This window comes from Hippopotamus amphibius, chromosome X (assembly GCF_030028045.1).
Source record: "Hippopotamus amphibius kiboko isolate mHipAmp2 chromosome X, mHipAmp2.hap2, whole genome shotgun sequence".
Classification (NCBI taxonomy): Eukaryota; Metazoa; Chordata; class Mammalia; order Artiodactyla; family Hippopotamidae; genus Hippopotamus; species Hippopotamus amphibius.
Genome location: NC_080203.1, coordinates 23,006,638 through 23,033,053, shown reverse-complemented (window position 1 = coordinate 23,033,053; position 26,416 = coordinate 23,006,638). Strand labels below are relative to the sequence as shown.

The following is a 26,416-nucleotide window of genomic DNA, read 5'->3' as shown; positions in this document are numbered from 1 at the left end:
TTCCCCTCTTCCTCAAACTCTTCATTACCCACCCCACCCAGTGACAAGGGACCTGTGCTGGGGGCTGCCAGGGTCCAAGAGGGGCAGATATGCAGTGAGCAGGGCCTTCCCTCTGAGGTCACCTCTTCTGGGTCCCACTGCGTGCCCTCTGAAGCTACACCGTCTCCTGGGAGGTGGGCTGGAGACGAGGTCCCCTGGCTTCCTTTGTTTCCCCAGCATTAACTGCATTAGGGAGGGCAAACTGGAACGCAAGCTCTGTTCTCAGCTGCACTACCCTTAGTGGCTGTGGGCAACCCGAATGGCCTCACCGCCCTAGTGGTACTGAATAGTTACTGTCATTTCGTAAAAAGCAGCGACGTGTGTGCCAGGCCCCCACATGCTTTGCATACATCTCTCCTATGATCCTCACGCTATCCCCTCCCCCTGAGGTAGGTACCGTCATCTTCCCAATTTACTGAGGAGGAAACTGAGGCTCAGACAGATTGAAGATGTTCGATGGGAAGCCAAACAGCTTTCGGAGCCGCACCAGCCCTCTGGAGGGCAACCTATTGCTCTGTGATGTGCCTCTGACACCCTTTGACCCAGCCATTCACTTCCTAGGATTCCATCTGTACAAGGAGCCACACGAGTGCACACAAATATATGGACAAAGATTCACGACAGCTTTGTGTGTAAGAATTGGAAACAACGCAAACGGGGAATTAGTTAGATACATTATGGCTCATTCATACAATATCATTAAACATGACGTTGTAGAAAAATATTTAATGGACACAGGGAAAATCTTTGTGATTTTTTTATTGTTTAACTTGAAACTTTAAAATTATACAAATAATGTACGAACGTTCTTGTAAAAGACGTCTGTGCAATATCACGGGGGAAAGTGAGTAATAAACCTTATTTATAGGGTGATTCCATTTTTATTTAAGAAAAGGAAACATACACAAGAATAAAGACCAGAAAAATCTGCACCAAATGGTTACCAGTGGTGATCTTGTGAGGGGGTGGCTGGGATTAGGGGAGTGAGGAAGAGAAGTGTTCACTTAATACATTCTTGTCTTATTTGAATTTGAAAAGTATTTTTATATCTATAAGAAGGAACAATATTTTAATTTTTGAAAACAATGAAACTAAATAAATAAATAGGCCTAAGCCTCCAATTTAGGGCAGCAGTAAAGTCATTATCCTGCTGCCTTTTGATGCAGGCGAAGATGAGGAGTGGGGGTGAATAAGACCCAAAGTGCTTAAAATCCACATACACCGAGGGGAGCCTATCAGAGGAGAATCCTAAACCTTTTAAACCTCCTGGGTAATACCTATTAGCTCCAATCTGGGGAAAGGGAAATTTCAGAAAAAGAGGAATGACTGAGAAAATGATGTTTTGAAATCCTCCCCTGCCCTGGGGTGGGGAATGGGGGGTGTCTCAGAGCTACGGGGCTTCGGTTTGGTCTGTAGGCTCAATACAGGCTAAAAGTAGGTAGTTGTGCAAGGGCTCCAATGATCACCAGACTTAGGGAGAGGCCAGTGAAGAAGGGCAATGAGGAAGTGTAGACTACACGCCAGGGCCTGAGGGCGAGAAAGGCAGTGCCTCTGCAGGTCTGCAGCCCAGAGCCTGTAGCCCCTCATCCAAGCAGGACTGCTGGAAGCTCCTGACCAGCCCCACGGACATCTAGAAGATGCCAAGTGGCTCCCTGAGCCCAGAAAACCAAGGGCTGGTGTCCATGAGGCTGAGTCTTCACAGCTGGAGACCCTATACCCCCACCCCCAGCCCGGGATGTCAGAGGCCCAGGGAGCCGTAGCCTCTAGCTCCCCTTGGAAGGTGGGGGAGGGCAGGTCCAAGAGGGCAATGGGGCTCTTCCTCTGCCTTTAGGCCCTTCCAGCAAGTGGAGGCTCCTCTAGGGCAGGAAGACAAGGACTAGCAGGAGCTCTGGCCAACTTGAGTTCAAGTCTTGGCTTTGTCACTCACTAGCTGGGTCACCTTGGACAAGCCACTTAACCTCCTTGAGCCTCACTTTCCACATCAGTACAGTGGGGATAATAGTACTAGCCTTGTAGGGTTGTTACACAGATTGAATGAACTAGTGGATGTAAAATACTTAAGCACAGCGTCCAGCACAAAATTCATGCTCAATGAATAACGTCACCACCGGGCGACCTCCATTTCATTCCCTTCAAGGCTCATCTCACCTCGGACCCCTAGTTAGTGTAGTAACCCAGAGCACAGGCTTTGGAGTCAAAGTGTCTTCAAATCCTGACTCCACTGCTTACTAGTTAGTTACACATTTTGAGGTAATTACATACACATACATTTCTTTTCTGTAAAATAAGAATAATGGTCTATATTGCGATATATAAATATATCAAGTGAACACATTGCACACCTTAAACTTACACAATGTTATATGCTAGTTATATCTCAATTTAAGAATAATTTAAAATAAATAAAAATTAAATGAAACAAAAAAGAATAATGAGCTAATAATACCTACCTCTTGGGGTTGTCAGAGAAATAAATGAGGTAGTGTATAAAGTTCCTGGCACATAGTGGCAATAAATGGTGGGATTTTTTTACCTTTTTTGTAACCTCCAAGGTACTGAGCTCAAGAATGGGCACAAAGGCCACGCTGACATGTGCTTGTCTGCAGACTAACTGCTGTAGCTCAGAGACAAGCTCTATCAAAGCTCGCAGAGGGTGCTAGGATTCAAGGCAGAGGGTGCCAGCTCTGGCGTCCGGAGATGCTGGTGATGGGGAGAAAGCCCACCTGAGAGCCTGGGACAGCCCTAGCTCTGCCCAGCCCACATTACGATGATCAGCCCTGGGTACCAGACTTATTTTAGGCAGCTCCCCTGGACATCCATGGGCTGCTAGAAGGAAGAGGATAAAGGCCAGATTCAAAAAGAAAGAATTTAGAGTCCAGCCCATTCAGGGGAAGCAGTTGGGGGTACCGGCACATTCCAGCTAAACTATCTCTCCTGTCACTCGCTGCCTCTATTTCCCCAAGTGGGTCCGGATCAGCTCCCCCACACCCCCACAACAATGGCTGTGGCCTCCACAAATTCCCCCACCCAAACCCTAGTGCAGCGAGGTCTGACACAGGCCCCAGCCGCTATTTCTCTCACTCACAGAAACCCCGCCCAGGGTTTTCACAGAAGCGGAGGCCTCAGTGGGGCCATTAGAGACCAAGGGCATTACAACAAAAGCTAAAAGAGGTTTGTAAAGGGAAAAATGGGCACTGATCACGGTAGTCTCAGTGAGGTTCAACACCTTCCTCCCTTCCAAGTCAGGAAATTCAGGATGAGGTATGAGGTTTCCCGGCTGGGGAAAAGAAGTGGCTCTCCCACCTCGCCTTCACAATAGAGGCTACCTTCACTTCTCACACAACGTTGGCCACATTCTACATTACTCAGCCAACAACACAATCAAGTGGGAAGGAACTGCCTCCCCTCTAGACCCGGCCAACACTCCTCCTCCAGGAAGGTCCTAAATAAACAGAATTCTATAGCACTTGATATGTAGGCTTCACCTTTTCCTATAACTTCACAGTTACCAATATAGCATTTGTATACCATTGCCTCTGGGACCTGCCAGGGGTAGCGTCAGAAAGAGCCCAGGGCAATGTCCCTCACAAAGGGACAGGCGATTTGACTGTGGGAACCCGGCAAGGCAACTTCCTGACTTTCTGTGCTAAAGAAACCCCACCATCAGTTCAACCTAAGTGCAGGGGTCTGGAGAGAGATTTAAGTTTAAAACAGAAACTGCAACAACTACCCCATATCAGCCCAACTACATATAGTCAGCCCTCCGCATGCCTAAAATGGAGAGATCACTGGTAAAATTCATCCCAAATGGCAAAAAAATCCTAAAATCACTGCTGTTTCTCAACTCACAAGAGAATGGGGTCAGCAATGCAATTTCTCCTAAAGTTAACCCTAGCACACGGTCAGTTTTCAACAAGTATATATTGAATGTTAAGTAAAGAAAAGCCTCATTTCATTTAAGTGACACTTGGAATTATTCAAACTCCTTTCTCTGTCTACACCTGCTTGACTGAGGAGCAGGGGGTTATGCCAGAAAACTCTCTGGACTGGGAGTGAGGACATCTGGATTCTGGTCTCAGCTTTACCAGTAACTGTCCACATGACCTTAGATAAGTCACAGTACTCAATTTTCTGGCGACAGAGAGAGCGCGAGTGAGCATAAGCAACATGGACTACATGATCAGTGTCTTCCCTTCAGGGATGGCATGGACAGAGGCCACGTCTTGTGACAACCATGTCTCTAATTGGGGGCACAAAACTACCACCCACTTAGCCAAGTTGAAACGGTCTGATAGAGCTGAAGACGGGCAGTGGCTGGCAGAAAAGGCAGTGGGAGGGGGGCTTGAAGAAAGCGAAGGGACATGGAACGTTAGGGAGCTAATTCTACACCGTTCTCCAAAGTTGTAAAACCACTTCTAAATCAAGGCCCCCTCACTTCCTGGCTCATGATGAAGGGTGAGCTCCAAGCTTTCATTTATTGATTGAGTAGAAAAACCCCTAATACCAGAAGATAAACAAAGGACTTGGACAGCCAATTCACAGGATACAAATGGCAAGAAACATAAAGCAGAGGGTAAGTGTGGAAAACGTTTAACCTCATTATTAACGGAAGAAATAGAAATTAAGAAATGAAGGCATCAAGATACCAGTTCATAGCTAGATATCAAGTTACCAAATGTTTAAAGGAGGTGTGTTGAAGGAGGCTCTCTGATACGAAGCTGGTAGGACAAACTGGGACAGCCTTTCTGTAAAGCAATTTGGCCATATTTATCAAGAGCCTTTAAAAAAGCACTCCCTTTGACTCAGTAATTCTACCTCTAGCAATCTATCCTGAGGAAATAATCAAGATATGCCCATATATAAGGAAGTTCACGACAGCAATATGTATAAAACTGAAAAATTGGAGATACCTAAATGTCTGACAATAGGGAAAAGGTTATGTACATATTATGGAGTCATTAAGAAATTTTTTCAAATAATTTCTAATGATACGGAAAATGCTAAGTGAAAAAAATCAGGATTACAAAACTATATTTATAGTTAAGTTCCAGTTATGTTCAAAAATATATATGCATGGAAAAAAGACTAGAAAGAAATATGCCAAAATATTAACAGTGATTACTATATTTGGTGATGAGTTTATGAGTGATTTTTCAATCTTCTTTCCTGTACTTTCAAAATTTTCAACATGTGTTAATTTTAAATTTAATGAACATGTGTTACTTTTAAAATTTAAAAAGCACATTAGAGATGTAAGGGGATTGGGGGGTATTTGTTGATTTTCTAAGTTTTGCAAATATTTAGAGGTAGAAAGTGACCTTTGAGATAATCTAGTCCAACAGTTCTCAACCCTATCAGTCCCAACCCTCCCTTGGTATATATACTATTTTGTAATGTACCCTTTGCCACCCTGAAATGAATTTCATAGTTAATATAAACTGCTTATACACATAATTTCCAGAACAGCAACATAATACACTAACTATAGTATAAAGGAGAAATAAAAGGAAAGTCATTTATAATCAGATAATATACATTTCAGTATGCAAATGCCTGCACAAGGCTATACTTAAAAGATCTAATAGTCAGATGTTTCCACTTATATATGCAGATTCACTGCAAATGCAACTGCTACAAAGGAGAATTAGTACTGGCAACTTAAAAATCCATGAATGGCATTGCTGCTGGTGACATGATTTTCAAAAGTCACAACTCTTGGTAAACTGCTTAATAAAATAAAGTACCATCCTCACTCAATTTACCTAACTGTTGCACTACTGGAAACTCAGTGTATAACACTGAAACTGTAAAAATATGTTTTGTGTTTATCTGTATAATAAGTAGGCCAAGCTAATTATACTAGGTTTTTCTACCTATATTACTGTCCTATAGGGCATTTGATGGTTTACAGAAGCAGATTTCTAGTTCCCATTCCCCTTTCATTTTTATCCAAAACATGAAATCCACAATGACTCCCTTTTTTGTGAGCTGGGCTTGCATCCTTCAAAACTAACGATATTCCCAGTTCTAGCCTTTGATACTGTTTCTAAAACCCATTGCCGAAGAACAGCAAGCAATTCCTAGAATGTATTCTCAAAATTGACACAAATGCTTTTTGAATTATTGGAAGCACTGGTCTTCTTTAGTAGCACCAAGGCATGAGAGCAAATTATCATTAAAAAAAAATTTTTTTTTATTGTGATCCCTTGGTGGTTTTCCCTAGCTTGGCCCCAAGCCTCAAGGGGTACAAAATGAACTGAACTGGAAGAAAAGGACTAACAGGGAGGGCCAGGCCATGGGGAGAGGGAGGGGGGCTAGGTTGCTAGGTTACCCCTTGAGCCAATCTAAGTGGTACCAGAGGGGTACCAGACACACAGTACAGGTCCCTCTCTCTGCCCCACTAGGCTGAGGGCCCTCTCAAAAGAAGGGGGGGGTCAAAAGGTGGGGGAGGGGTCCGGTCACTCACACTAGGCACAAGTAAAGAAATGAGGCAGAAGCACAAAGAAACAGACATCCCTGTATTTCTAAAACCACTCAAGCCTCCTTCATTAATTGGCTTCCCCCCAAAAAGAAGGATTTCTTTATTATGAAACACCAGAGAGTGAAAAACCCAGCACACATACGCATTTGTAGGCTCACACAAAAGTGCAGAGATTTACATATTAAATTGCATTTAAGTTAGAAAATAGATTTAAAAACAAAATGCTTCTTTTTCCCCCAACAAGGTAAAGAGATTTGGTCAGTAGGAAAAGGGGCCTTAAGGGTAAAGGCAGGAAGGTCAGGGCAGGAAGAATGGAGTTTAGCTGCTATAGAATTAGAACCCACCACTGCCACTGGTGAAAAAAGCAAAGAGGGAGATGGTGTTCTCCACTATGGCAAGCAGGGCTCCAGCGCCAAAAGGACATGAAAATAAAAAAAAGGCCCCAGAGAGCCAAACTCCACCAACCCCTCAAGGTTTTGGATCCGTGCCAACCATCCTGGCCTGGGGAAGTGGGATGCATAGGAAACTTAAGGAATGGGGAGGAAGGGGAGAGGTGGAAAGAATGTCAGCCATTGAAAAGAGCAAACAATTTAAAGCCTATTCCCCTGGGAAGGACCAATTCTTCAATCTCCCCTCTGATCAGAACTCAGACTAGGAACAGGCCCAGCTGGTGCATGGTATGAATGGGACAGATCTTCAGGCCAAGGTCTTAAATGCAGAAGATTTATAAAGGAAAAGAACAAGGGCAGGGAGCAGGGAAAAGCAGAAGCTTAAAAAAAATCATTTCACACTAGTCATTAAGGAGTTGACCCTTCACCTCAAAAAGAAAGCTTCTCTAACTGACCCAAGGGTCAACAGAAGAGTGGCTGAGGTAAGCTGAGAGAGGAGAAAGGAGATGGGCTGAGATACGATGGGTTGAGAACTGACTAAAAAGGGGTTCATCTGAGTAGCAGGTTAACTGGAAAAATCTAGTATCTTCCCAACTCTCCAGGCTTGGCCTTATTTTGAACTAACTAAAATCTAACTACAAGGACAAAACTGAGAGAGCCAGAAAAAGAATGGGAAAGTAGAGACAGGACAGGAATTTCAGTCAGTCAGAGTCCCAGTCTGTCTCTCTCTCTAAGGATTGCTAAACTCAAATCCTGCTACAAGGAAAATGGGAAGACGTAGAGAAAAATCCAGGAGTGGCCAAATTTCATTTCTTCTGATTACCTGGGAAGAGTGAGGCAGGAATTGGTAAGGAAACTTGATTACAGACCATTTAAAAAGAAATATATACCATCACTTGTAAAAGAGCACTGACAAAATAATTCCAAGGGGAGGCCCTGATGAGCCTGCTTTAATAACCAAGACGCATTTGCAATCAACAGCATCCACCTGTATAAAAACAATATCCTAATAAAGAACTTGTTCTCTTAATTTAATATAACCCTTGACCCTCCCAATCCTTCTAACACTGTTCATGGCCTTGAAAGGCCTTTTTTTCATAGTCCAGAATAAGGTAAACTTCAACCCAGAATGTAGTATAGATCAATGGAGAGTTTGGGAGCTCTCTCTCCAACCCAAGGGTCCCCTGGAAAATGGAAGTATGGGTAGTGACAAGCAACCCCTTCAATCCCCACCCCCACCCCACACACCCCCACACAAAGATATTCACATCCCCAGGGTGGTTCTTGAAATGGAAGGGGGAAGGAGGAGGCAGGCAGTTTGCATTAGACACAGTTTAATCACCTTCAAATAGATTAAAAGTTCTGGTTTACACTCCCCCCCTCCCCAGAAGTCATCCAGACAGGACCCTGGCTTAGAAAGAGAAAAACACAGGTGCTCTAGGAAATATAGCCACATATAATACATAAATCTTCTTCCCTGAAATAGAGCAGGTCCTGAGCAGAGCTGACTGGGGGCCACAGCCCACCCCCAAGGTGAAGCGGCTCTGGGACTCTGCCGGTGGAAGTGCTGGAAGAGCGGGGCCTGGAGGAAGCCCCCGGTGTGGTTACCAAGCCCGAGGTGGGCCAAGGCCTTGGAGTGGGTCACCCGGGAGGGCAGCAGTGCGGGGCTTTCCCTCCTCACTCAGCCGAGGCCTCATGGAAGTACTGGTTATTCTTTTTTTTCTTTTTTTTTTTTTCTTTTTTGAGGGGATGTAGGGGGAGAGGAGAGGAGAGGAGAGCCTCTCTGTGCCTTGGTTTCCCCATTTGTGCATACAGGGCCACTGCAGGCCTCACGTAGGGAGTCTGAGGGGGTAGTGTTTAAGTGAGCACTCGGGCTTCCTCTGAGGAAAAGGAACCACCAAAGTGCAGACTTTTATTACTGCCGTTCCTGCTCCCAACGGGAACAAGAGTCAAAAGGAAAACAAATTAAAAGGGGCTAATGAGAGAGTAGGAGAGATGAGACAGAGCGTTCAAGGGGCCATGCTGTTGGCATCTCATAAGTTCTTACTGAGAATGGCACAGGTGTTAAAAAGTTTCTGGGTAGTCTACGAGAAATGTGAATTGTTATCTATACTGCAACTACTTACATATATCTCATTGGAAAAGAGTGGAGGTTGGGTGTTAGAGAGCGGACAGGGGACAAAGGAGAAGCTACACGAATAAATACAACAAGTGGAAGCTACCTGCCCCATTCTTGAAAGGATTTGCTGGCAATGTTGGCACTTCGTAGCCAGGCGAATCTTCCAACCCCACTCTCCATCCTCCTCCCTTCTGAGGGCCTCAAGAATCCAGTTAGAATTCCCAGGCCAGAGTTCTCTGTGACTGCCTCTGGACTCATGACGTGCAGCAGCTTGAGAGGATTTGAGCCAGTCTCAAGAACCTTTACCCCAGAATTGGGCCGGTGACCCAGAGCAGGAGAGCTGGGATCTGGAGGGAAGAGAGGGGAGTCCAAGGAGACTCCGTGGCTGAGGCCATGGAAAACCAGTGCCAGGGCCCAAGGGACCCATTTGTCCAGTTACCAGAGGTGACTGACATCTTCTGTGACTGCTTGGAGTCCAGAAATTAAAAATAGCTTGCAGCAAGAAAATGCCAGTTTGCGACTGGGTGTATAAAGACCAAAGAAAAACAGTAATAAGAACAGCTTACTTGCTCTCTGTCTCAAGTTTATCTTCTCCCATTAAATTTCTCACAGCCCTAATCAAACACAACAAAAGTCTCTTCCATAGATAGGTTACTTCTCAGCTTCAGTCACCTCCTGTGGGGGCTCTGGGGGCTCTGGGGGTGGCATCTCTTCAGGAGTGCTGGTGTCCTCCGGCATCTCATTGGAGTTTAGATGGTCTGTTGGAACCTGAGCAGGAAAAGATATCAAATTCATTACAAAGCTCTCCTTCAAAATCCAAATGGAGATAATCCATAGACACTGAACTCTTCCTCTGGACCATCAACCACACTGATGCTACAGATACCCTGCCATCAACACCAAACTCAGAACCAAGACTAGACTATCATCTTCTCAGCAGAAGGCAACTGAAATTTATCTGAGTTCTATCCTTAACTGTGTGTTGTGGACAGATGCTTCCATTATTAGGCATGATAATAATAAAAAGGGCCACAAATAATTACACAGACTACCTTTCCTCCTTCACAACAGACTGTTATAACATACTTGCCTAACAAGGCCTGACACAGTCGTTCTCAATCTTCTTTTGGCCCTAACACATGGCTCCCTAGAACAGTGATTCTAAACCAAAGTGGGTGGGGTAGCAAGATCTTCAGATGGTATATCTGGTTTAAAAATGCCTCCTGAGTGATTCTAAAAGACCACCCTTCCCCACATTCAAATGAGAATCACTAACCTATATTGTAATGATTTAAGACCAGACTCATCAGAAAAATAATATTCAAAATGATGACAATGATATATAAACATGAGTTTGCTGTATTTCAAAACAGAAAATGAAAAATTTAAGAAAGGCGAGATTTCCCTGGTGGTGCAGTGGTTAAGACTCCATGCTCCCAATGCAGGAGGCCCGGGTTCAATCCCTGGTCAGCGAACTAGATCCCACATGCATGATGCAACTAATAGTTCCCATGCCACAACTAAGGAGCACACCTGCTGCAACTAAGACCCGGTGCAACCAAAAACAATTTTTTTTAAGAAAGGCAAAGTAGAGAACAATTGTCTAACTTACAAATAACATTCACTTAAAAGTAGGATTCGCTTTTCTTTTCTATTTAACCAATTTATTATGTTAAATTCTCTCTTGTGAAATACTTAGTATGATTCTGTTTTGCTAATATGATTCTTTTTTTTAAGAACTTTTATGGAGATAGAGTTGACATACAATAAACTGCATATATTCCAAGTGTACAATTTGATTTTTTTTTTGGCTGCACTGTGTGGCTTATGGGATTTTAGTTCCCTGACCAGGGATTGAACCTAGGCCCACAGCAGTGAAAGTGCCAATTCCTAACCACTGGACCACCAGGGAATTCCAGTAGGATTCGATTTTAAAAGAAAGTTCAAGTCTACTAAAAATGTATTAGAACTAATAATCAAGTTTAGCAAGATTTCAGGATACAGAATCAATGTACAAAAAAACCAACTGTATTTCTACATACTCCCAATGAACAATCTGAAATAATTTCATTTATAATAACATCAAAAAGAATAAAATACTGATGAAGTGTAACAAAAGAAGCATAAAACTTACATTCTGAAAACTACAAAACATTGTTGAAAGAAATTTTAAAAGACCTAAATAAATGAAAAGACAGCCCACATTAACAGCTCAGAAGACTTAATCTTGTTAGGATGATAATACTCCCCAAATTGATCTACAAATTCAACGTAATCCCTATCAAAATTCCACCTGGCGTCTTTGCAGAAATTGACAAGCTGATTCTAGGATTCATATGGAAATACAAAGGACCACAGCCAAAACAAATGAATAAAGAATAAATTTGGAGGACTCACACTTCCCAATTTCAAAACTTACTACAATGCCACAGTACCCCAGACAATGTGAAACTGGCTTTAAGAATAAACTTATTATAAATCACAGCAAGATCTTTTTTGATCCACCCCCTAGAGTAATGGAAATAAAAACAAAAATAAGTAAGTGGGGCCTAATGAAACTTTAAAGCTTCTGCACAGCAAAGGAAACTATAAGCAAGACGAAAAGACAACCCTCAGAATGGGAGAAAATATTTGCAAACAAATCAACAGACAAAGGATTAATCTCCAAAATATATAAACAGTTCATCCAGCTCAATATCAAAAAAACAAACAACCCAATCAAAAAATGGGCAGAAGACCTAAACAGGCATTTCTCCAAAGAAGACATAAGGATGGCCAAGAGGCACATGAAAAGCTACTCAACATCACTAATTATTAGAGAAATGCAAATAAAAACTACAATGAGGTAGCACCTCACTCCAGTTAGAATGGGCATCATCAGAAAATCTACAAACAGTAAATGCTGGAGAGGGTGTGGAGAAAAGGCAACTCCCTTGCACTGTTGGTGGGAATGTAAATTGATACAGCCACTATGGAGAACAGGATGGAGGTTCCTTGAAAAACTAAAAATAGAGTTATCGTATGACCCAACAATCCCACTACTGGGCATATACCCAGAGAACACCATAATTCAAAAAGACACATGCTCCCCAATGTTCATTGCAGCTCTATTTACAACAGCCAGGTCATGGAAGCAACCTAAATGTCCATTGACAGATGAATGGATAAAGAAGATGTGGTACATATATACAATGGAATATTACTCAGCTGTAAAAAGGAACGAAACTGGGACATTTGTAGAGACATGGATGGACCTAGAGACTGTCATACAGAGTGAAGTGAGTCAGAAAGAGAAAAACAAATATCGTATATTAATACATATATGCGGAATATAGAAAAATGGTACAAATCAACTGGTTTGCAAGGCAGAAATAGAGACACAGATGTAGAGAACAAATATATGGACACCAAGTGGGGAAAGCGGGGGGTTGGGGGGGGGAATGAATTGCAAGACTGGGATTGCCATATATACATTACTAATAAGAAAAAAAACAAATTGTACACTTTAAATATATGCAGTTTATTGTATGTCAACTGTATCTCAATAAAACTTCTTTAAAAAAAAGAATAAACTTATTGATCAATGGAATAGGGCTGAGAGTCTAGAAACAAACCCTCAAGTTTATACTCAATTGATTTTTGACACAGGTGTGAAGAAAATTCAGCAGAGTAAGAATAACCTTCAACAAACTATGCTTAGACAACTGGATATCTACATGCAAAAGAAAGAATTTGAACCCTCTACCTCACACAATATATAAAACAACTCAAAATGGATCTAAGACCTAAATGTAAGAGCTAAAACTATAAAACTCTTAGAAGAAGACAGAGGATAAATCTTCACGCCCTTGGATTAGGCAATGATTTCTTAGATCTGACAACAAAAGCACAAGCAAAAACAACAACAACAAAAATAGGTAAATTAGACTACATCAAAATGGAAATCTTTTTTTTTCTTTTTTTTTTCCGGCCACGCCACACGGCATGCAGGATGTTAGTTCCCCGACCAGGGGTCGAACACACACCCGCTGCAGTGGAAGCTTGGAGTCTTAACCATTGGATCAACAGGGAAGTCCCCAAGTTGAAATCTTTTGTGTTTGGAAGGACACCATCAAGGAAGTGAAAACAATACACAGAATGTGAGAATATTTGCAAATCATTTCTTTGATAAGGGACTTACATACAGAATAAAGAACTCTTACAACTCAACAATAAAAAAACTCAAACCACCTAATTTAAAAATTGACAAAGGATCTGAATAGACACTTCTCCACAGAAGATACACAAATAGCCAATAAACTCATGAAAAGATGCTCAACATAATTATTCATCAGGGAAATGCAAATCAAAACTACGAGATACGACTTCACACACACTAGGATAACTAGAATCAAAGTGCTGGATGACAGTAACAAGTACTGCCCAGGATATGGAGAAACTGGAACCCTCATCTGCCACTGGTGGGGATGAAAAGTGGTGCAGCCCCTTTGGAAAACAGTACAGCAGTTCCTCAAAAGGTTAAACATAAAGTTACTATATGACCCAGCAATTTCAATTCCATGTACACAGCTAAGAGAAATGAAAACATATGGCTAGGTAAAAATTTGCATACACATGTTCATTGCAGCATTATTCATAATAACCAAAAGGTGGAAACAACCTAAATGTCTATCAATTGATGAATGGATAAATAAAATGTATCTATCCATATAATGGAATATTATTCAGCCATATAAAGGAACGAAGCACTGCTACATGCTACAACATGGATGAACCTTGAAAATACAAGGCTAAATGAAAGAAGCCAGTCACAAAAGACCGCATATAATATGATTCTATTTATATGAAATGTACAGAAGAAGGTAGCCTACAGCAAAAGAAAGTAGATTAATAGTTCCCTAGGGACGGGGCTGAGGGAACTGGGGGGGAGGGGGAGAGTGACTGCTAATGGGTACAGGGGTTTTTTTGGGGGGGGCAATGAAAAGGTTTTAAAATTGATTGTTGTGATGATAGCACAATTGTGAACACATCACAAACCAGTGAATCCTACATTTTAAACAGGGATTTTATGGTATCTGAATTATATCTCAGTAGAGCGATTATTAAAAAAAAAATTCAACTAATAACTTTTTAGGAACATATTTTATTAAAGCATATCTGAGCAGTATAGCTGGGAGAGTTTCCAAACATCTGCATATTCCAGTGAGGAAGCTTGCTTCTACCAAGGTAACCATACCACTAACTCCAACCCACTCCCCTGACCCCTGTTATTGCTCTTATAGCATTTCATGCTTCCTTCACCAGGGTGCTTTTCACTACCTTGACTAATAGCCTGTTTTCTCTCATCCCCACCAGATAAAGAGCTCCGTAAGAGCAAGGACATCGTGTGACTTGTCCACTGGTGTATCCCTAGCATCCAGCACATTGGCTGGCACAGAATGCTGAAGAAATGACTAGATCTTAATCTATGTCAAGGGCACAAACATCTTAAGGCACCGTCAGGGCAGAAGCAGAGACAGGGAAGCTGGAGTGAATGGACACGAAATTGCCTAATTATATTTCTAAGGTGTAAATTTAGCCTACACCCTCTATCACCGACTCAGCCTGAAAGTCTAAAAGCCTTAAAAAGTCAGGAATACTTACTGGGCTCTGAGGCAAGAGGCTGGTACTGGCCTCTTGGGTACTGGGAGGTCGACTTCCACTTTCCTCCAGTGGCAAAATACCCCTCCGATCCAGCACACTGAAGGAGACAGGAGAGTTAAAGTACTTTGCATCTACCTCTCCATCCACCCACCCCATTGAACCTTCCTGTGTGTGCTAGAAAACATACACCTGCCCTTTGGCGGTCTAGCCTAATCCTAGCACACATCTCCTACCTTCCATTCACTTTTTCTTCCACAAACCAGGGAATACCACATTAATAAGGGAACAAACAAATGAAATACGACTGAAAGGTCATCCCTTCAAAACAACCAGCTCATGGTCTATGGTCCACATAGATATGGCATCAAGGGACAATCCCTGGGAAGACCTCTTTTGACACCAAAAGGCCATGTTCAGAAGAATGCATCAAACCAGGTAACAGGATCGGATCGAACTGCTTGTCCCAAGAGTTCCAGGACCTTCTAGTCCTCTGAGTACCTGGGGGGCAAGGGGCCACACAGCACTTCACAGCAGTTCTTCACAATGTTGCCATGGCTATAGGGATTCTGGACACGATTCTTCCCTGTCCATGAGCCTTTGATCTGCAAGATAAAAGCCAAGGCTTACATTAAACATTATATTGAAGAAATACATGCAGCATGGGAAGATGAAAAAATTCTGGAGATGGATGGTGGTGATGGTTGCACAACAATGTGAATGTACTAATTGTACACTTAAAAATGGTTTAAGATGGTGGTGCACTTTATGTTACGTGTCTTTTACCACAATAGAAAAAAAAAAGAAATACATGCATAGCTATGGAAAAATATTTACAACAGAGTGAAAAAAGCAGATATTGAGTGTTAGGTATTATTTCCACTTAAAAATACATAAGATTTAGAGGGGTGGGATAGGGAGGGTGGGAAGGAGTTGCAGGAGGGAGGGCATATGGGGATATATGTATAAATACAGCTGATTCAATTTGTTGTACAGCAGAAACTGGCACAACAGTGTAAAGCAATTATACTCTAATAAAGAGCTTTTAAAAAATAAAATAAAATAAAATAAAATAAAAATATATAATATATTCACATAAACAAACATGGGAAGAAGTCTATACAAATCTAGAAGACTATAGATCATACCATTAACAATGGTGATGCCTAGGAGGTAAAATTACAGGGACTTATTTGCTATTTTTTGCTCATCTGTATTTTCTGATTTTCTACAATGAAAATGGATTAATCGGTAACTTTTTAAAAGCAAGGATTTACTCAATGCAACTGTCCCTCTCCATTCCAAACCCAGAGGCACCAGTTATCCTTTAGGAACCTATGAACAGCTGAAGACCTTGTGCCCACCCAACCATTCAACCTTTCCTTCCGAATTCCATACAGGCATTCAGCTCCAAACAAAGCAGTCTGCCTTTTCTTCCACACACCTGGTTTAACAATCTCCCACACCTGGCTTCTGCCTGCCTCAATATCCCAGCCCCTGGAGACTCAGTTCTCTAGCAGGTAATTAGAGAACAGGCTTTTGGTAGAGGAATATGTGATGAGGAGAGGAAAAGTTGACTCACGTCTTCATTGGTTGTTTGGTTGAGAGCCACAAGGAAAGTGTGGAATCCAGTCAGTCCCACGACGGACCAGAGTGTGAAGAAGCAAATGAGTACTTCTAGAACAGTGAGGTGTTGTTAAGGAATGTTGAAGAAGCCACATCAGGGAACTTGATGCCTCAGTCCAGACTCATGGCACCAGTCACACCATCTTTACCCCTTGGAACATATATAATAAATATATATCCATATATAACAACAGATGAATTCTAAACTCACTGGCTATATCTCTCATGAAAGGTAAAGGACTCCTGTTTACTCACTACAAGTAGCTCTCTAACAGATCTAGTGTATTTGGGTGTTTGTCTGTTTATTCATCACTGGTTCTTTGAAGAGGATATTTAGGAGGGGTCCAAAGCTAAACAATGTTGGCCATCACTGCCAACAGAAAACACATCAAAAAATAAACTTTGTAAATGAAAAAATCGTTGGGAAGAAAACAAGAATGTGATTTCTAGAAATCCCATCTGAATCTCCTTTTCAGAAATGTAACTGCTGTACAAAATAAGCCTTAGCTGTAACAGGAAGGTGGGACTTCTAGTAAGTGACACAAGAGGTCTATTGAGAACAAAGTACAGCCCACTAGAGAAGGTAGGGCTGAGCCTGGGATCAGAAGGACTTGGGAGGAAGGCAGTGGAGACAAGGGTGAAGGAAAGACCTCCCTTTAAGCCCTGGCCATCTTCCATTCTGGTTGCTACCACTAAGACTACATTTTTAAATTTTAGACATTGGCACTCTCTGACGTCTGAAAAATGAGATGGTGGAGAACTGCAGACAGAGAGCACGCTGAAAAGTAGTTTAAGAAGGCTTCACAGGGACATACTGCCAGGGGAGGATATGTTCCAGGAGTTTCTTTCAATGTCTCCAGGAAGCCAATTTTCAAGGATTCTGTGAAATTGGGAGGAGGAGTAGAGAGAAACATTAGTAACTTTAGTAAAAAATACACACATACCCTAGCGCCTATTCACTTTCTTCCCTCCCTATCCCTTGTTACAAGCTGGCAAGAGATAAGCCTTCATTCAGGCAAGGGACTCACACCTCCAAGCTGGTACTCTCTTGACTAAAAGGTTCACCTTTCCAATGCAGGACCCAACACTGGACTAGACAGTCAGCCACAAGCCAAGCATCTGGCTCCCCTCCCTTTTCCCTAGCCTCCAGCTATGGCCATGGAGGGGGACAGATATTCATTCATAGATGAAAGAAATCAGAAATATCCAAGAAAAATCCTCTCTTCACCAATTTGTATCTCTCCACTGTTCAAAACCCAGCTCAGAACTCACCTCTTTCCAGGAAGCTGCCTTCATTAAGACCACTCCTTTAACTCCGCATTCCATCTGCCCTTGGGTTGTTTTGTGTGTGTGTGTGAGCGCGCACATACACACACACACACACACACAAAGGTGTGTATTTTCTATCTTCCAAAGTAGACCATAAGCCACTAAAAAACATTTCTCTGGTATAATCCCTTCTATCACCTGACACAAGGGCAGGTCTTATGAGGCAGAAGAGAGGACACATATAGCCAAAAATACATCCCCAACTTTTGGGATCACCTCAGAAATGCCCAGTACTCTAGGTACACACCAGTAATTATGGTCCTGGTCCCCAGCAGAGGGCCACTGAGAAGGCCAACACACTCAGTAAATCCTGACTGATGTGAGCTAAGGTTTGAAGCTTTGCCCAGGAGCAGATAGTAGTGTTCACTTCTAACTGGTCCTAAGGTGCGATCACAATGGTAAAGTCCCACCAGGATACGGAACCACTCCCCTAAGCTGTCCTCAAGTCTTCTCCAACCACCCACCCCTCCAACAACATACACAACAATATACTCACTGAGGGCCACGTAGACGATGTTGAAGGCAAAGACATAGATGGTGAGGAGGGACAGAGAAAGAATGAAGAGGTAGAAGTAGCGGTAGTTCCTCTTTCCAACACAGTTCCCCACCCAGGGGCAGTGATGGTCGAAGCGCTCTGTGGGAGAAAGAGAGTCCAGTGCCAAAGCCTCCAAAACGAAGCACAACCCCGCCATCCATTTAATACCTAATTCCCCAACCCCCAGGATCATTGCCTATTTCAACTGTAAAAAACACTGGTTTTTATTTTTCACTTTTTCATTCACAATGTTTTCACAGCCATCTCATTTGATCCCCATAATCATCCTGGAAGTTGGGCAAAAGAAGACATTCTTTTCTCCATTTTACAGATGAGGAAACTGAGACACTGAGGGGTTAAGTGATCTGTCTCACTGTCAGTTAACAGCAAAGATCTTGCTTTTCCAAAGAAAAGTCTTAGTAAGTGTGTCTACAAAGTGCAGAAAGAATAAATAGGTGTAAATAGCCAAGGAAATTTTGAAAAATGAGTAGTGTGGTTTTTCTTAAACTGCAGTTAGTAAAAAATTATAAACCTACAATACCTTAAATGGTGCGGCATAGCTCAATGGAATGGAAATTGCCCAGAAACAGAATATATAAAAATTTACTGTCTGAGAATGGCAGTGCTTCAAACCAGTGGAGAAAGGGTAAACAACTTGGAGACAACTGGTTACTTGGTTGAAAATAAGGTTAGATCTTTTTTCCTCACACTATTTATCAGAATTAATTCCAGATGAATTAAAGAGTTCAATGTAAAAACGAAGTGAAACCTTAAAATAACCATAAAGAATAGGTGAACATATGTCTCTTGTATGTAGAAGGACTTTCTAAGCATAAAAGTAATAGAAAAAAACACAGATGACAAAGAAAAATAGTTTGAATCCATACACTTTAAAAAATATTTCATATATGTTAAAAATACTATAAAGAAAATTAAAGAGGAAAAAAACACCAAGACTGCATGTGAATTTTGTAACTTAGTCTATGAAAAGTCTTTATATATCAATAGCAAAATACAAACACTCCTTCAAGAAAACAGTCAAAAAGCAACAGTTATTATGTTATTTAACACATAAACATATATTTAAACATTTTTAGATTCACTAATAACTCAGTGCAATACTAATTCAACAATAAGACACTTTTTTGCCTATCAAAATAAGAATGTAAAAAATAATATTCAGTGCTAGTGAGAACATGGTAAAATGTACACTCTAATATACTGTTTATGGAAGTACAAATTGAGAGACCCTTTCTGGAAAGCAATCTTGCTGTATGTATCAAGAGCCTTAATAATATTCACCTCTTTGGCAGAATAAATCCATTTTTAGTAATTTCTCATAAGGAAACAGGGATGTGCACAGAGATTTAAGTTCAATACTTTTTTATTAAAATTTTTATTGTGGTAAAAATATATAAAACATACAATTTGCCATTTTAACCAATTTTAAGTGTAAAATTCACTGGCATTAATTACATCCACAATGTTGTGCAACCATCACCTATTTCCAAAAATTTTCATCACCCCCAAATCACCCCTTGGATTGTCTCTATCTTTTGGTTACTTGTGAACAATGCTGATGTGAACACTGATGTACAAATATGTTTGAATTCCTGGTTCCAATTCTTTTTTGCTATTGTTATGGACAGAATTGTGTCCCCCTAAAATTCATATGTTGAAGCCCTAATCCCCAATGTGACTGTACTTGGAGACAGGGCCGCTAAGGAGGTAACTAAAGTTAAATGAGGTCATAAGGGTGGGGCCCTAATCCAATACGACTGGTATCCTTTTTTTTTTTCAACTGGTATCCTTATAAGAAGAAAAGAAGGGACACCAGAAGTGCGCGAGCACAGAGAAAAGGCCATGTGAGGACACAGCAAGAAGGTGGCCACCTGCAAGCCTCACCAGAAATCAACCCAGTCGGCACTGCGATTTTGGACTTCTAACCTCCAGCAATTTAATTTATGAGAAATTAAATTTCTGTTATTTAAGCTACTTAGTCTGTGGTATTTTGTTACAGCAGCCTGAGCACACTAATAAAGGTATATACCCAGGAGTCGAATTGCTGGGTCATATAATTCTATGTTTAACTTTTTGAAGAACTGCCAAATTAGTCTCCACAGTGGCTGCACCATTTTACATTCCCACCAGCAATGTATGAAGGTTTCAATTTCACCATATCCTTAAATTTAATTATTTTTTAAAAAATTTAATAATTAAAAAAATTTAATAATTTTGATTGCAGTCATAATAATGAATAAAATTGGATAGTGAATAGTATCTACTGATAGAAGACCACTTAAATAAACTAGAACCTAGCCATATGATGGATTATGCAGTCATTAAAATAATATATTAAAAAAACATTTATTAAAGATGTAGAAAAATGCTCAGGATATAATGATAAGTGACAAAGGCAGTAGTAAAAACTCTATCATGTGTGATCCAATTTCACAAACAAGAGAAAGACTAGAAGAAAATATGGCAAAATGGAGAGTGAGTTTGGGATTAAGTTTTATTTACACCTGTACTTTCCATATTTTCTACAATGAACATGTATTATTTCAATGAATCAAAAAAGCACAAAGAATAAAATACATCATTTTTAAAGCACAATGAGCTGTGTACCAGTCAAAAAATAAGGTTGTAAGAATGGTGCATCTCCTAGTTAAAGGGCTACAATACATCTGTTCAGAAAAGGGAAGGAAGATAGCCATATAAAAAACACTGGAATATACAGATTTATAAAGGTATATTCAATATTTTTACCATCAATATATTATAAATGACGCCTTTTTCTGATAATATTGATACAAGTAATACATGCTCATTGCAGAAAACTTGAAAATAATTTTTTTGTAATGAAGGAAACAAAATCCCTTATAACTCCACAACCCACAGATAATAGACAATAAGCATTCTGGAGTACTTCCTTGCATAATTCTTTATACATACTTATATTTTTTTAAATGTGTAACTGAGATCACATTATAAATGTAGCCTATCTTCTATTTTATTTCATTTAGCTCTCTGGTATGAGGTTTTTACATAGAAATCCACTGTATGAATGTTCCACAATTTATTTGACCATTTATCTACTGATGGACAATTAGGTTCTTTCCAATTTTTCATTACTGTAATAACCTGGAGGTAAATATGTCCATACTGAAATCTTTACCATATCCCTAATTATTTTCTTGGGATAGATCCCTAGAAAGCAAGTCACTGACATTAAAGGGTATACATGTTTTAAGGCTTTCATGAATCTTACAAGGTTGCCTTCCAAAAAGTTTGTTCCAATTTACACTCCTATCAGTGTAGGATTAAGCATTATCAGATTTTCCTTGCTAAATTTCTAGATTTAAAAAGATCTTGTTTTAATTTTTATTTCTTTGATTTTTAGTAGAGATGAACTTCTTTTTCATGTTGAGAAATTAATTGCATTCCCATTTTATCTGCTGTCCATATTTCTATTGAAATGTTAGTGCTTTTTTAAAAAAAATATTTATTTATTTGGTTGCACTGGGTCTTAGTTGTGGCAGGCAGACTCCTTAGTTGCAGCACATGGGCTCCTTAGTTGTGGCTCCAGGGCTCCTTAGTTGTGGCATGCAAACTCTTAGTTGTGGCGTATATGTGGGATCTAGTTCCCTTACCAGGAATCAAACCCGGGCCCCTGCGTTGAGAGTGCGGAGTCTTATCCACTGCACCACCAAGGAAGCCCCAGTACTTCTTTTTTAAAAAAATCAATTTGCATGAGTTCTGTATGTTTAGGAATATTAATAAGGAGAGGGAATTCTTTTTGAAAACCTTCACATCAGACTTTCTTGAAATATCAAGTTTCCTGGCTCATTTAAAATGAGTTTCAATTTATAAAAATCCTATCTACATATAGCTTTTACCATATAAAGTAAGATATATCTTCCCAACCTTAACCTAAAAAAAATCGGCTAATAAGAGGAAAGCAATGTATGCAGGCATGCTCCATGGCATGTATAAAGAATGCTGAAAGTATGCCTATTGATAATATAAGGAACTGCACATATTTGCCTGTCAACAGACATATTTACTGCCTGTTTTTGATCTTTCCCAGGGTTGAGCATACACTAGGCAGTGATTACAACTGTCACATATATGCAGATAGAAGTACAGACCTCTGTATATGCACACATACGCCCCCCAACCCTTGCAGCAGAAGCAGAGAAAGAACAAATGAGGGTTTTGGAATCTGAGCTGTTCCAGCTTCATCTCATACAAATTTAGTTATATGAACCTGCACAAAGGTGCTTCATCTATTTCCTCATCTGTAAAATGGGGATAATACCTATCTTATGGGGTTCTTATGAGTCTTAAATGAGAGAAAGGGAAAGCACTTAGCAAGTGCCTAGTATATACTAGGAATTCAACAAATGCTAGCAACTTTTTTCTTCTTGGAACACCACTTCTTATTTAGCCCTTCCTTCCCCGATGCTGCCCTCCAGTGGACTAGGATTCTCCTCCCCCTATGTAAGAGGGGTTCCACTTGAAGCAGATCCAGTAGAGGAAGATCTAGATTTAAAAAACAGGTAAAGTTCATTTCCTTATTTACCAAAGAGACTGTTTTTTTTAGACTAGAGGATATTTAAATTATGATTTGATCTACAGAAGTACAGCTGATTTACAATTGTTCAGAAGCTTGTTTTCTATCTGTTTCCTAACTAAAAATCTAGCTTGTTTCCTATCTAAATCTATCTTCCCACCCCACTGATTTTTCCTGAGAAAAATCACCCTGACCCTCTTCTTCAATTCAGCCTTTCCCCCAGGCGAAGTCCCCTTGGTTTTACTCACCCACACAGTTGTCACAGATGCTGCAATGAGAGGCCCGCGGAGGCCGGAAGATCTTGCATGTATAACAGTATTTCAGCTTCACAATCTGGTTGTTTATCTGGAAATTCTTGATACGAGGGGGTGGTCGCTGGCCTTGGGGTACCGCACCATTGGTAGCTTCTGTAGATCAGTAAAGACAGTTAACACCACTGCTGACTGGTGAGCCATTATTTGAGCCTGAAAGTCTCACCACCTCTCCAAGAGCAATGGGAGTAATCAAATGTTCCCTAGGCCCACTGTCACCTCCAGACTGGCATTTCCAGACTAGACTCTCAACATCACAGAGTATCTTCCCACAGAGTATCCTCCCAAAATTCCATTGAGTGCCATGCAATTATTTTGTGTACATGTAAAATAGTGTTTCTTCAAGCTTTTTGGCTGATTACAAAAAAGTTAATTATTTATTTAGGCTGCACCAGGTCTTAGTTGCAGCATGCAAGATCTTTAGTTGCGGCATGCAGACTTCTTAGTTGCGGCATGCAGACTCTTAGTTGCGGCATGCATGCGGGATCTAGTTCCCCGACCAGGGATCAAACCCAGGCCCCCTGCATTGGGAGCACAGAGTCTTACCCGCTGGACCACCAGAGAAGTCCCTAAATATGTAAACTTTTGACCCAGCAATTCTACTTCTAGGAACTTATCAAAATTACAAAGAGGGACTTCCTAGGTGGTGCAGTGGTTAAGAATCCGCCTGCCAATGCAGGGGACACGGGTTTGAACCCTGCTCCAGGAAGATCCCACATGCTGTGGAGCAACTAAGCCCGTGCACCACAACTATTGAGCCCGTGTGCCGCAACTAATGAAGTCCACATGCCTAGAGCCTGTGCTCTGTAACAAAAGAAGCCATGGCAATGGCAATGAGGAGCCTGCGCACCACAACGAAGAGTAGCCCCCACTCGCCACAACTAGACAAAGCCCGTGTACAGCAATGAAGACCCACCACAGCCAATAAATAAATAAATAAATGTATAAAAGAATTACAAAGAGATGTACAAAAGATGTTAACACAGGATATTTGTCACAGAAATCCCTTTCAATAGTGAAAGACTGAAAATAACCTCAATATCATAACAGGAGGTTGGTTAAGTTAATTATGATACATACATAGGATGGAATTTGGCCATTTTAAATGATGTACACATTTTAAATGATCACAGGAAAATATTCAGAATATACTGAAAAATGAAAAGGTATGCTAAAAAGAAGCATGTATAAAAGATTTTATCTTGCAAAAGAAAAATATCTGCATGAAAAAAGACTGGTAATATTTAGAATCAGAAAAACAGTTATTTAAAAATAAGAGTAATACATGCTTACTGTAAAAAATTGGGAAAAAACAGAAAATATGAAGACAAAAAAAATCACTGGCAGTCTCTCAACTCAGGGATATTTATGCATTTTGGTGTATTTCCTTCTACTCAACAGATAAACATTTATAATTTTTTAAATTTGAGATTATATTATGGATACAATTTTATACCCTGTATTTTTCACTTAACTTTATACAGTGAGCATTTTTCCATGGTTGTCAATTTCTTTTCTGAAAACATCATTATTGGCAATACAATATTTTATCATATACGTGTACTGTAATTTATTTAACCATGTTATTGGGCATTTAAGTTGCCTCTGGTATTTTGCTATCTAAATGATGCTGCATGCAAAAACTTAAAACATTACAGAAAAAGCTTAAGTTCCCTTTGATCTCCACCCTAATCCCAATCCCCTCCTCCCTTCCTCAAGAATATGTTCATGTGCTAAAATTAATTTCTAAAACATAAAGAAAAAAAGAAAAGCATGTTGAAGCCTGAGGAGTAATATATGAAGTTGCTGGCATTAAAACAGCTAGGAAAAAGAAAAATGATGCATTAAAAATCCTTCTACAATTATTTGTGTAAATCTCTGATTATTTACTTTAGCTAATCCTGAGAGAAGTGAAATTACTTGGTCAAAGGCTATGAACCCTTAAAGCCCATATCACTTATTGCCAAACTGCTTCCCAGACAGATTGTATCAATTTGCACACCGCCCTTCTGCAACATATGAGAGTGCCTGTCTCATTGCACCCTTGCTGTGCAGGATAATTCTAAAAACAGAATATTTTTTCAATTCACTTTGATTTTAAAAATATCTGCCATATGGAACTTTTTTCCCTTTTTTGCAGAGTGGGGTGGATGCTGTGAAATCAAACAATAACAGTGTGACACAAGTCTTAAAAGAATGGAGATAGCTATTCATTAGAGGATAAGTACCAGCATGTCACCTTACCATTCCTCTGCATGTGCTTTCCATGAGGGCACCTGGGAGAGAGTTCATGGCTCATCCTCCCCAGGAGGCGCCCTACGATGCAAGGGAACCACGAGTCTTCTTCTCTCCCCCACCCAGCCCCCACCCACAGCATATCCACTACAGGGCTGAATGTAAGTTGACAAAAACTTGCTAACATAAACATACGTATGAACTCAAGAACGTACTCTACTATTGAGAGAAACATGCTAAACGCAGAGGTAACAACCTGACAGTTTGAGCCGGGACCCAGGGTCCAGGAATCTGGCAAAACAGAGCTAACATTGCTAACAGTCTGCCGTGAGGGGCAAGATCAAGTCAAGGCACTACCTTGACCTTCAGTTTCTTCACATGTGAATGGAAAGAGGATGATAAAAGAATAACCCAGAGAGAGAAAAGACTACATTCACAACTGTCCCTTGCTATCTTGCTCCTAACTAGCCCAGGTCTTCCCTGACTCCAGCTGCGCCAACACACCTTGCCTCTGTTTCCCTCCCACACTTCCCACCCTCACCCCATCCCTAAGTAGTCTGAGCTCAGATGTGCACAAACTATGTCCCCTTAGTCCAACTAAAACAGATTGAAATTTTTCAAAAAGAAATCCACTAAGAAGCTAAATAAACAGCTAAATAAACAAAATTAAGACAAAAGCTGGAAGCTTTCAAAGCAACCTAAAAGAATATCAAATCAAAATGTTGTACACCTTAAACTTACACAATGTCACATGACAATTATATCTCAATAAAACTGTTGAAAAAAAGAAACCAACTAGAACTGGGAGAAAATATTTCCTTGACAATAGCATGCACATAAACATTAGGAGTAAACAATATGAGTACAGAAACTATGTTAAAAAACTATAAAAATTTTATTAAAGGACAGAAAATTCAGTCTAAAAATACAGAAAGATGTATCATCTTTTTGGAGATAATTACACATAATAATTATACAAATGTACATTATTTCAAAAGTAATATATAAATATAATATCTATTAGAACCCCAATGTGTTTGTGTTTTTTAAATTAAATAATACTAAAATCCCAACAAACAAACAAACAACAACAACAACAAAGCACTTAAAAGAACTAAAGGATAACCACAGATTGG

At 40.4% G+C, this 26,416-nt stretch overlaps 1 protein-coding gene across 3 annotated transcripts in view; it reads right to left on the bottom strand.

Annotated features, from left to right (window-relative positions):
- Positions 1-8,194: 8,194 nt before the first annotated feature.
- Positions 8,195-26,416, bottom strand: part of ZDHHC9 (zinc finger DHHC-type palmitoyltransferase 9) — a 31,817-nt gene continuing 13,595 nt past the window's right edge. For 2 of the 3 annotated variants that reach the window (XM_057718799.1, XM_057718798.1), the window contains 7 exons: positions 22,983-23,141; positions 18,120-18,257; positions 17,128-17,174; positions 16,251-16,355; positions 15,170-15,273; positions 14,672-14,768; positions 8,196-9,796 (listed from right to left, as the gene is read on the bottom strand). In XM_057718799.1, the coding sequence (XP_057574782.1) occupies positions 9,680-9,796; positions 14,672-14,768; positions 15,170-15,273; positions 16,251-16,355; positions 17,128-17,174; positions 18,120-18,257; positions 22,983-23,141 (767 nt within the window). In that variant the 3' untranslated portion in view covers positions 8,196-9,679. Of the gene's footprint in view, positions 9,797-14,671; positions 14,769-15,169; positions 15,274-16,250; positions 16,356-17,127; positions 17,175-18,119; positions 18,258-22,982; positions 23,142-26,416 lie in introns of all 3 variants that reach the window. The other variant, XM_057718800.1, reaches the window with a different exon arrangement.